Here is a 12,499-nt window from a genome sequence, read left to right as displayed (position 1 = left end):
AGGGAGGGGGCAGCAGGCAGGGAGGCGGGGGCAGCAGGCAGGAGGCGGGGGCAGCAGGCAGGGAGGGAGGACAGTAGGCAGGGACTGGAGGGCAGTAGAATGGGCTTCTGCCGAGGGTCTAAAGGCCTCCAGGGCCCTGGGGACGGGGGCAAGGTGAGGACCGAGCAGCATCCATCCGAGGCGGCGCTGCACGCACCGCACCAGGGCCTGGGGGTTACTGAGCAGGCCCTATCTGAGGAGATCTAGGACCCCCCCCTCCTCACAACTCCCCCGCCTCCACCTGCAGAGGGGAACCGGCATCATGAAGAGGACTCCTGTCACAGAAAGGAGCGATTTTAATGATTCATATAGCGCCCACAACAAGCGGAATTGTCCATTGGCGCTTTGAAAAGCACCTGTTCTCTCTGAAAAGAAGGCTCTCGGGTGGAGGAGCGCTCCTTCTGGACGGATCGCCTCACCCGGAATAATAGGAGGGTGCCCTCTCCACGCACACTCACGCCTCCCGCCCCCCTCCACGCACACTCACGCCGCCCGCCCCCGTCCTGGTTGCCCATCACTGCCAAGGAAGCTGCCGGTGATTAATGGCGGCGCTGCCTCCCTGACCGAGCGAGCAGAGCCTGGCATCCGGCCTCAGCCCCCTCCAGGAGCCATCGGGGCACCCGCTGCCCCAACAGCAGCCCCTCCCGCTGCAGCAAAGCGTCCCCTTCTGCCCTAGCCCCCCACAACACTTGCCCTCCCCATACCGCAACACCCCCACGGCTTCCACATTACCCCCAAGGGACCTCTTCTGTCCTAACAGTCACCTCGCCTTGGCACTCCTATACAGGGATACCCTCTTACAGCTTCTAGTGACCCCACCTCCCGCCCCCCCCCCCGGCAGCCCGGCATCCGAAACCACCACCCGCTATCACCCAGGTGCCCACCCGCTGCTATAGCAACCACCCAGCCACTGGGGCACCCGCTGCCCCTTCCTCGCTAGCCCTCCAGCACCCCGTAATACCACCCACCGCCGCCCTGGCACCCCCCAATCACCCTTCCCGCCCCAGCGTCCACCATTCCCAATAGCACAGCACCCACCTGTTGCCTCAGCAACCCCCCTGCCGCCGCTGCATAGAGCCCTCCCCTGACCTCTTTGACTCACCCCCCACAATGCCACCCCCACCCGCCTCGACAGAGTAAGAGCCGGGGCAGTACTCCCACCAGTGACCTGCAAGGTACCCCCAGATGTCCACTGCCAGCTCTGCGCGTAATCAGCTGTTTTACTGGAATTCGAACGTGGGACCGGCATATTACACATTCACGGATCTCCGGAGTCCGTGCATCAACCCGCTCAGCTATCTGAATTGGAATTTTCTACCGGTAGTTAACAAACAGAGGTCGGCATCGGGTGCACAACCCACTCGGCTATCTTACCAGGACTGGAATGGATTTACGTGTGGCATCCAGACCTCTGCGGCGAACAGCTGTGCGATCTGACAGTAGTGGAAGCCTGTGAGCTGTAGGTTGCAGACTTATCGTTACTGCAAACTCCAAACCTGCCGAACTACCTTGCTAGCACTGGGCCCGCAAATGGTGCACGCATTTCTGCAGCTGGCACTCTTGGTTTGCACCGACGCTTCTGAACTCCCTCACTGCACTCTGAGCTAAGACCTTCACATTGCACTCGGACCTCCCAGTGGCAGGTGCATTAACCCACCGGCCTTTCATATTGGAATTTGAACTGCTTGTCACTTTGATTTTCCCTATTACCCCACGGGACTAGCATCATCGTAGAACTGGACCCCGTGATCTCGGGTCGCCGCCTCAGGTGCATAACCCCACTGGGCTAGCTTCCCAGGAGTCGAGCCTGTGACCCGCGGGCTGCACCCGGATCTCCGCCGCGGGCGCCCGAACCCCCCTGAAGATGCTGCCCGGCTCCATCCAGATCTCCGGGGAGAGCCTGTCCAGCGCCGAGGTGAAGGACGTGGTGGAGAGCCTCCGGGAGAACTCGGTGCGCCTGCTCTCGCTGCGCGGCTGCCGCCTCTCCGACCGGGACTTCGGGCGCGTCTGCCGGGGCCTGGCCGAGTCCCACTCCCTGGCCCAGCTCAACCTCAACCTGGGGGTGGTGGGCAGCCTGGAGCGGGTGCGCCTGCTGGCCGAGGCCCTGCAGACCAACCGCTCGGTGCAGTCCCTCTTGTGAGTATGAATGACTCTCTGATTACAACAGATGTGTGTGTATAGCGCCTAGTGCCGCCAGCTGCATTACTTATAGCAGGTTCGTACATATGTGCAGACAACAGCTCGGCGCAGTCCCTCTTGTGAGTATCAATGACTCTCTGATTACAACAGATGTGTGTATATAGCGCCTAGTGCCGCCAGCTGCATTCATTGTCGCAGGTTCGTAGGTATGTGCAGACCAACCGCTCATACGGTCCCTCTTGTATCACTCTCTGCTACTACGGATTACAACTGTAATGTTAATATGTGTGTATGAAGGTATAGCGCCTAGTGCCCTCAGCAGCATTATGCATAGCAGGTTCCTACATATGTGCAGACCAACCACTCGTGCAGTCCCTCTTGTGAGTATCACTCTCTGATTACAACTGCAATTACAATATGTTATATGGATAGCGCCTAGTGCCGCCAGCTGCATTAAATATAGCAGGTTCGTACACATGTGCAGACAACCGCCCCTGAGAATGTCACTCTCTGCTACTAATGATTACAACTGCTACAATCAGTGTGTATGTGAGTATAGCGCCTAGTGCCGCCAGCTGCAGTAGGTATAGCCAGTTCGTAGGTCTCTGCAGACCACCCTTAAACCGGGCCTTCTGTCTACAGTGGCACAGTGCACCCCAAGCGAAGCCGGTCCTGGAGGGCCGGATCCATGCCAGATTTTAAGATAGCTCCATTTATCTAAATGAGGATATGCTAAAAATCCCTGCGCTTTACACAAAAACCCGGGTACGGGTCAAACGTACGTCAAGCACCACAACAAACAAGCATTTGCAATGCAATAGGTCTCGAATTTACGCAAGTTTTGAGCTATTGACATTGCAAATGGCAATGCCTATTATATTTTTTTTCGTTTTAAAAACATAAATAAAAGGCATTGTCATTTACAATGCCAATAGCTTTAACTCGTGTAACTGCGAGACTTATTGCATTGCAAATGCTTGTTTAGGACTGTTGCCCTGGCTGCAGCCTTGAAGTGTGCAGACATAACAGGGTAGATTAAGAACTGTGCTGTCCACCACCACCTCTTTCTGCGCCCCTGAATTCCACCCTCAGCTCCTCCCCTGCTGGAGAATTAACGGACGTGAGTGCCCTGTGGTTTTGTATTTTTCTTCCAGGGCTATCAAGTCTGTAACTGTTGCACAGGACCAAGGCGCTGGATGGTCGCAAGTTGCATAAACTTAAACAAGTTGCCGACATAATGTATATAAAATGGAAGAATGACAGCTCGTGAATTAAGGTATTCCTGAGGGCTGTAAACTGCAGAGTATGTGAAGCCAATGGCCCCTGACGAGAACAGTAAATTACCTTGTAATCCAGGCGGGGGCATATACAACTCGGACCGAGGGCTTCATTTCTTCCCACAGTCCTGGCCTTGTGTAAATACACTTTATGAGGAAATGTGAAACACACTGAGGGTTGCTCTGTTTCTCGTCCATGGTGCTCGTTGTCCCTTTGTTAGACGGATGGGCGCGCGCTTCAATCAGGCGGATTCCTTCGGTTTACAAGGGGAATGTTTGATTGTGTGTGTGAGTGTGTGCGCGCGAGCGTGCACAGACGTGAGTGTGTGTGTGTGTATTGTTCTTTTTAATGTCCATGACTTCTGTTGTGAAACAAAAAGTGAACACCATCCATTTAAAAGATATGCCAGCTAGACACAAAACGGTCGACCCAGACCTGCCCAGCTGCCCTTTGTGCTTGTCGTTGGTACTTTAAATTCCCACTCAGTACACAACTTACGCTTTTTTTATGAGAAGATAATTAGGCCAATATGTGTGGTTTCAAGTTACTCATTAAAACCAAATTATTGATTGCGTTAGACACAGATACGCTGCCACCATGGCTCAGTCACACACATACACGCGAGCGCGCACACAAGCACACAAGCAATGGCTAGACAAAGTAATCTTTGCGAGTGCGACGGCCTTAAGTCACCGTGCACAGGAGTACGGTCGGATGAATGAGTGTGAGCAGAGCAGGCCTTCATGTCTGGCTGCGCAGGGCCCTTTCATGTGGCACAGAATCAACACAACATGATTTACAACAAAATAAACCCGGAGCTCTGCACCAGGACTCCAGGCCATTCCCAGCGTGTAACACACACACGGCCTGCTCGCTGTTAGCAGCGTTCGTTCGAGATTGATGAGAAATTCCGCATATGGCAAACACGCCACTAGAATTATCATAGCCAGAAGTTGTTTTGGAAAAAACTCACCTTTTTAATGGTTTTTATTTTTGGGGGGATCTCATTGACGTAATTCCAAGAAGCTCTTTACAGAGAATATTTGCAATTATTGATGTATTTATTTATAGCAACAAATAATATATCGATCAGGAATGGTGCACACCTTGTCACTTAGGACAATAGAGGGTTTGAGTGAATTACTAATACCAATGTGGTTATATCTGCTGTTAAGTGAGCTGTTTCATGAGGGTTAAAATCTAAAAGGACAAACAGAAATCTGAATGTAGTAGAACACTACCTACCTACAACAGTCCAGCGACGTGTGCAGCTGCCTCCTGCCTTGCAGTACACATACAAAATTAACATACTTACACTGTTCGGCTATTCACAAGTACCAGTGTAACACTCAAATACAGCAATAAGCCAAAGAAAGGTGTGACCAGTAAACATTTGCGAAGGGGTTTCCACAGCGCATCAACGCGTGTCGCTGCGTTTTACGTGACTTACATCCATTTGAGCTAGAAACAAAAATTAACATACGAGTAGCGGAAGCAGCATGTGACTTAACGGTCAGAGCTGCCGACATTGGACATGGGGAAGGTTCCAATATCGGGGGAAGGCTTAACGTCCTGTGATTTTGGGTAAATCACTTAATCTCCCTGCGCCTATTCAAAAATGAATGTATCCTTGTGAAACGTAACTGTTGCTCATGTAAAGCGCTCCAAACTCTTCGGGTTGAGTTTGCGCTATATAAAACTGCAGCAAAAAATAGCATGCTAAAGCTGTCAGAATCCCTCCACCCCATTGATGCCATCATGACAGAATGTTACTATTACAACAGGTAGAGATGGAGGAGAAGGCGTCGCTGTTTGAAGTAGGGGCCGTCCTTTATCATCTGTTGTGTGCTCCCTTTTGCACTGGAGGTCCCATCTCCGATCTTCTAATGTTTCATCACTTCTGCCCTGTAGTGTTCAGCCAGATGAAAGCGCCCCGTGTGTTAAGTGTTTTGTGTGCTGGACCTTGGGCCTGCATCTCTCTCCGCAGGGGTGGAAGCCCGTCTCCTCACACTGTTGACACAGCGCTATTTAAAACACAGCTGTTGGAGGGCGCAGTGCCCAAGCGCCTATGGAGAGTAAAGCAGGCAAGAGGTCGTGGCTTTGAAGCGGGTTCCATACAAGTGCAAACAGTTGTTTAATTGGCTAACAGAACAGAGGAAGCTGCACAGAGCTCTCAGGTAAATGCTGACATGCAGCTGAGGGTGCTGGTAGCCCTTCCGAGTGACAGCCAGCTGCCACTGCGAGTGACGTCTGTGACCGGAAGCTGCTGAGCAACTTGTGGTAAAAATAGTACGTAGTAATACTGATGGCGTGATCAGAATTGGCAGAGTGAGGAAGAGTTTAGGAGCGGCTCCAGATAATGAAGAGGATTTAAGAGGAAGCGGAAGAGAGTGAATGTCTTACTGCAGTCGACAACACGGTGTATAAATTCAAAAGTAACAAGCCCGGCGGAGCGTGGCGCGCGCGCACTTGGGGGCGGGGGAGCGGACCCTTTAAATTGCTCCCGCGCGCTTGGGGGCGGGGGAGCAGACCCTTTTAAGTGATCCCAAAAGGCGGATTGCATGGCGGCACGATGCGCGTGATTGTGCGCGTGCTAGCCATGCAATCCGCTTTTTGGGAGCACTTTTCAAACCCGCTTTCTATAGTCTCGCTTGGCGATCGCTTACGCGATAGCAAGGTCGAGACCTAAAAAGGTGTTCACGGACCAAGGACTCAAGCGAGGCTGTGTGTTGGCACCCCTACTTTTTAATCTGTGCACTGCGGGTTTAGGTAACTTTTTAACACCCCCCAATCTGTTCACTCCAGAAATTGTCCGATTTCGATTGTTTTTAATACAGTTGTAAAGTACTCCTCCAATTCGGAACATTCTTCATTGCTTGCTTTACCTACTGGCATTATGCTTAAAAAGTCCGCTATTACGTTTTTTTATTCCTGGCACATATTCGATGTCATACATGTAGTCGAATAAACGGACGGATAGTCTGGCTAGTCTCGGGGAGGCTGTGTACAGACCTTTGGTGGTGAAAACTTTTGTTAGGCGTTTGTGATCAGTGCACAAAGTGACATTTCTGCCCCAAACAAAGTGCCTGAAATGTTCTAAAGCCCACACGCATGCAAGTGCTTCACCCTCAATTACTGAAAAGTTCTCTTCTGCAGGAGTGAGAGAGCGAGAAGCGAAGGCTATAGTATACTCCACACCCTTAGAGTCTTTTTGGGAGAGTACCGCACCCAAACCCTTGTTACTTGCGTCTGTGGTCACAACATTTTGTAAAGATGTGTCAAATCCTTGTAGGGGTAGTGCGGTGCACATATCCCTTTTAAGGCTCTTGAAAATGTTGTCACAGTCTTCCGTCCACTCAAACTTGTTCTTTAATTTTAGAAGTTGCCTCAATTCATAAGTCTTGTGTGAAATATTTTTTATAAACTTCGCGTAGAACTCCACCATTCCCAAGAATGACCGCAGTTCGTCCTTGTTGGTGGGCACTGGCGACTCCTTTATGGCCTGAATAAGTTATTTTTTAGGGTTTATGCCATCCCCAGTTATTTGGTGTCCCAGATAGTTTACAGAGTTACTAGCAAATTGGCATTTGAGATGTTCTGCTGTTAACCCTTTATCGTCCAGAATTTATAGCACCTGCTTGACCCTTTTGTCATGTTCTGCTCTAGTTCTGCCCATGACAAGGATGTCATCCTGAAAGAATAAAATGTCAGGGACCCCATCAAAAATGTTATGCATCAGTCTTTGGAACATAGCGGCTGCTGAGGCGAGACCGAAAGGGACACGCGAAACCTGAAACACCCAAAGGGTGTTATGAATGTTGTCAATTCCTTGCTGTCCCTATGAAGAGGCACCTGGTGATATGCAGACTTCAAGTCAATTGTGGAGAACCACCTGATTCCCTTAGTTGTGGCCAGCATTTCACTGATTTTGGGGAGAGGGTATTGCTCCACAACTATGTTCTTGTTCAGGTCACGCAGGTCCACACAGAGTCTCAATTTGCCGTTGGACCATTTTGCGACAAGTGGTGCGACCCATTCTGATGCCTCTACTTTTTCTAGTGTACCCTCTTCAAGAAGCTTGTCAAGTTGAGCTTTGACTTCATTCCTTACTGCAAAAGGAATGTTTCTTGCTTTATGTACCACCGGGGTTGTTATTGGCTTGAGCTTGATTCTGTGTTGGTACCCTTTTAAGGCGCCTACCCTTCCGCTGAATACTCGTGGATATCTGTCAAGCAAGGATTTAGCATAATCTTCGTTCTGTGCTACGCTCAATACGGGATCCGCTTTCTTTGGATCTAGGATTATTCCCAGATTACCTTGGTTCATCCATCCCAGAACCCTAGATACATATAGTTTTCCAGCGGACTCCCTGCCTTTGTATGCGAAATTGAGTTCTCTGTAGCCACACACATCCCATCCTTGTCGCCACTTTGTAAAGTACTTATGCAAGTCGCGGAGTAAGTAAAGCAGTACTTTATTGTATAAATCGCCAACACAGGCTCCAGGAATCACTGGAGCGAAAACAACGTCAGAGCGGTTCAGCGATCAACTGTCAACGGACAGTTGTCAGCTGATGACCTCACAGCTGGTACGGAGTCCCAGCTGTGACAACACAGGAGCGATAACAATAAGGTGTTCGCGCAGGGACATAATTACAGAGGTCACAACAGCAGTATGCAGACGATACGGTCCTAATAGACCACACACGTACGGGATTGCAGAAGGCATTAGACGCGCTAAACACGTACAGCAGCGTTAATGATCTAGTGGCCAACGCCAACAAAACTAAGGCGGTGATATTTGGAACTTTTGCTAACAAACTTAAGCAACTCTGGAGGCTGGGCAACTTGAAAATAAGCAGCGCTCCTAAGTACAACTACCTGGGCGTGTGCTTCACGAGCAAGGGCAGGCCCAACCCGCACATGGCCGCCATAGAAATAGAGGCTAAGGTGCGGGCCTACGCCATGTGCAAAGTAAATTAAAAAGTGTGCAACCCATCCACGGTGGCAATACGAAAAGTGATAAAAGCCAAGCTACTGCCGGCAATTGCATATGGACAGCTGGCATTTCCAGGGGTTTTGGAAACTGCACACTGCAGGGCTTTTAAAAGGCTCTTCCAAATTCCCGCTACACCCAGAATGCACTGGTAAGACTGGAGTTCAGATCAAACAAACATACGAAAACTGGGCGTCCATGGTGCAATGTTATCGCAGAATCTGTGCAGCGCCCCCAAAAACCATGAAAGAAGTTTTGAAGGATGTCTTCATTGAGGAGAATAACCCCTGGCCGGAGCATCCGCGGATTGCCTGCAGCAAACTACATTTAGACATGACAAGCTGGAGCGCGTGTATCCACCAACCCGGGATCCTGAGAAAAGTATTGAAGGGCCAAGTTAGACATTCATCCTGGCAAGCAGGGATCCGACAAAAGAAAACCTCTGAAAGCAACATGAAGGTACTAGTTCATTTCTACAGGGACAAATCATGCCAGCCTTACTCAAACAGTGCACTGAATAAGCCGATTTTAAAGCAAATTTTAACAATCTGGCTAACGTCGCTTCCAATAAAAGACATAAACACACATTGAAAATGCCTAGAGCTAGTCACCGCCTGCAGATTGTGTAAATCAAATGACGAATCCTTGGCTTATTTTCTCTGCATCTGCCCAAGTGTGATAAATGCACGCCGCACCTTACCAAAACCTCTGTTTTTAAAATATGGCACCCGCACTTGCAAACAGGCAACAGAACTTCTTTTTAACTTAAAAACTCCAATGGAATTGGCCAGGCTAGCTAAATTTGCACGCCAGCTTCCAAATCTTTTAAAAGGAGGCCCGTGACTATCGATTAACATTGAAGAAACCTGATACGGCCCAAACTGGAACGCAAACTTAAGTTACAGTGACGGCTCATGAACTTTTTTCATCTTTTTTTAAGCCTTTTTAGAAGCAAAATGTGGTAACTAATGTGTTCATTTTAGTAGATCATGCTATGGTTTTGTAACAATTTTTATTAATTGAAACAAATACATTTATTCATTCATTATGCTAAAAATCCGGCATGGATCCGGCCTTCCAGGATCAACTTTGGAGAACCCTGGGTTAGACTATTTGCAGGTTTTCATCCCATCCCCTTCGGGTGTGTGAATGCCAGTTGTATGCCTGGAAACCTGTGACTGGCCCAGCTTACCAAGCCTACCACTTCCAAAAAAGGAACACACTTCCACCCATTCAAGGAGTGCTTTTTTTGGTGGAGATTTATTCCTTTTTTGGTAAACGGGTCACTATATATTTAAGTTCAAGATCTATTGACTTTGTCAATGTTTTTTAGTCATGTTGTACATTGTGCTGTAAAAAAAGAAAAAAAACACTGTTATGATGTCAATGCTGGCCGCGTCGTAGGCAGCCGCGGCCGGCATGACTCGTGGGTGGGGGGGGGGTTCACGCGGGGCTTCGTGCGCGGGGGGGGGGTAATAATTAAAAAAAAAACGTCTCAGCTCCTAGCCGGGTCCTGCAAAACAGGAAGCAGGCAGCCTCCCTCCCCTCAGCCAATCACAATGCTGCAATGGCAGCGTTGTGATTGGCTGGGACGCTGACCACACAGGCATCTATGAGCAGGCCATTTTCTCCTTGTAGGCTGCATGCAGAGGGCCGACCAAACAGTCAGGGCCTGCAACATTGGGCTAGCCACTCCTCCCCTGCCCTCGAGCAGATCCGGCCACCCACCCGCCTCCAACCAAACCCTTCTGCTTTCTCGCACTGCATTTTATGTTTCTGGTTCTCACACTGCTCGAAAGCAGTGGGGCGACGCTCCTCCGCCCACATGGAGGAGCCGCCCCTGGTCGTTGTGCTTTCTTTCCATGCAAGTCAAGATGTTCTTATTGTCATTTTCTTTGATTTTTCCAAGTTTCTTTCTTCTTTTCTGTTTACAATTCGACATTTTATTGCAAAGTAGTTTTAGTTTCTGTACTGTGAGGTGTTTTTTTGAAATTAGTATCAGACATCAATATCCCAGTGATGAATCACATACTTAGTTGTCCCTTTATATGCGACATTATAACATTGAAAATGGAAAGCTCCGGCAGCAGCTGTGCTTGTGAATCCATTTCGATATCCATTCCCTCCCTTCTGGTTCCATTGTTTTTATGTCCGAGAAGTCACTGTTGCCAGCATGACCCTGAGTTTATCGCTCGTTGCTGACACAGGCCGTTCTCAGTAGCTCACGAGGTGGAATCCCAAGCAGGCCGACTGAGCTATCCATCCTTTCCAGGTCGGTAAATGGAGTAATGGTATACTCTGTTAATCACAGCGTTTAGAAGTGCGCTGTTGCGCTATATTAAATATACAAGGTATTGTTTTGCTGCAGCTTTTATTTCCTTGGGCTGTAGGAGCTCCTCTCAGCCCCCTCTTTCACTTGTGGTCAAACCCTCATCACCCCCAAACGTTTGGGGTCATAGTTTAGGGTTTCTTGGTATTGGGGGAGGGATTTTCACATAATACCTACCCGATCACTCCGCACTGGCCCCCATTTGAGGTGCCTCAGGTAATACTACTTACCTGGAAAGCTGGAATTGTGCAGCTCAACTGATTTTTGTGCCCTTGTCACTGCAGCTTCTGCATGTTTTCAAGTTGTTCCCCACATTTAAAAAAGGCAATGACATCCCCAGCCTTAAAAACGGCTAGTCCATACCCATCACAAACACTTTTTAGGGAGAGGATGTGACATAATGACCAGAGCTGCCGACTTGGGGAATCGGGGTCGAGTCTCAGCGGCGGCTCATAAACCTGTGATTCTGAGCAAATCACGTAATCTCACCGTGCCTACCAAAAATGAATGTGCCCTTGTGTGATGTAACTGCTGCTCATGTACAGCCCTCGAATACCTTCGGGTGGAGTTCACACTATATAAAACTTCACATAAAAAAATCAACTCACTGTACCTTGATTTCAGGGGTTGGGCACCCCAGATAGGCCAGTTCATATACTTACAGGGCAAGACAATACCCTTTCAGGCTTCGAGTGCTGAATAAATTATGAATAACAGGAAGCAAGGAACTCTGGGTAGTTCCCAAGTCAATGTGGAGAGCAGCTCCTTTGTACTACAACACCAGCGACACTCTGAATCTGCTCTCCTCAAATATCTGTTTTCTAGCAGAGTTTTTAAGCATATTGTTAGCACAGTGCCAGTCACAGCGAGCTCGACAGTGACAAAGCCTTTTGCCATTTTTATAGCAATGGATTTGAACATAGGATTTGCCCCGTGCATCCATGCAGAGCTAATAAATGTCAAACGCCTTTTACAAGTCCAGACACAGCATTACAGCTTTGGTAGCAGCCCCTGAAGCATATTTTACTCTAGTTAGAGCTCATCAGAAAGATACAGCTTTGCCCAGACACATGGGAGCACCCAGTATAAGTCAATACAATACTCTTTCAGGCTAAGAGTGCAGAATAAATGATGCAAAACAGGAAGCAAGGAACTCTGGGTAGTTCCCAAGTTGAGACGGAGAGCAGCTTTTTTATACGGAGCATCCTACAACACCAGCGACCCTTTGAATCTGCTCATCTCAAATTTCTGTTTCTCTAGCAGTTTTAAGCATAGAGGTAGCACAGTGCCAGCCACAACGAGCTAGAAAGGGAAAATCTTTACCCATTTTTACAGCGAAGTCATATACTTATAGGGTGTTTTCTTTCAGCCTCTGTCCCACCTCCTGAAGACTGGATTGGGGTATACAGAGGCTTGTAAAAATGTATTGCAAGGCCTGGGGGCAAAACTGAATAGGGACCCCGTGGATGCTTTTTCTACTTTGGCTAGGTGCGATAAGCAGCACCTGTTTGTGGATGCTTTTTCTACTTTGGCTAGGTGCGATAAGCAGCACCTGTTTGTGGATGCTTTTTCTACTTTGGCTAGGTGCGATAAGCAGCACCTGTTTGTGGATGCTTTTTCTACTTTGGCTAGGTGCGATAAGTAGCACCTGTTTGTGGATGTTTTTTCTACTTTGGCTAGGTGCGATAAGCAGCACCTGTTTGTGGATGCTTGTTCTAC

The 12,499-nt window shown here is 48.8% G+C and overlaps 1 protein-coding gene across 1 annotated transcript in view; it reads left to right on the top strand.

Annotated features, from left to right (window-relative positions):
• Positions 1–1,756: 1,756 nt before the first annotated feature.
• Positions 1,757–12,499, top strand: part of LRRC73 (leucine rich repeat containing 73) — a 91,837-nt gene continuing 81,094 nt past the window's right edge. Inside the window, exon 1 of the mRNA XM_085610318.1 lies at positions 1,757–2,175. Within this exon, the coding sequence (XP_085466444.1) occupies positions 1,904–2,175 (272 nt within the window). The 5' untranslated portion in view covers positions 1,757–1,903. The remainder of the gene's footprint in view (positions 2,176–12,499) is intronic.

The sequence above is a fragment of the Triturus cristatus genome, chromosome 6 (assembly GCF_964204655.1).
Source record: "Triturus cristatus chromosome 6, aTriCri1.1, whole genome shotgun sequence".
Taxonomy (NCBI): domain Eukaryota; kingdom Metazoa; phylum Chordata; class Amphibia; order Caudata; family Salamandridae; genus Triturus; species Triturus cristatus.
This window is presented reverse-complemented; position numbering and strand designations above follow the sequence as displayed.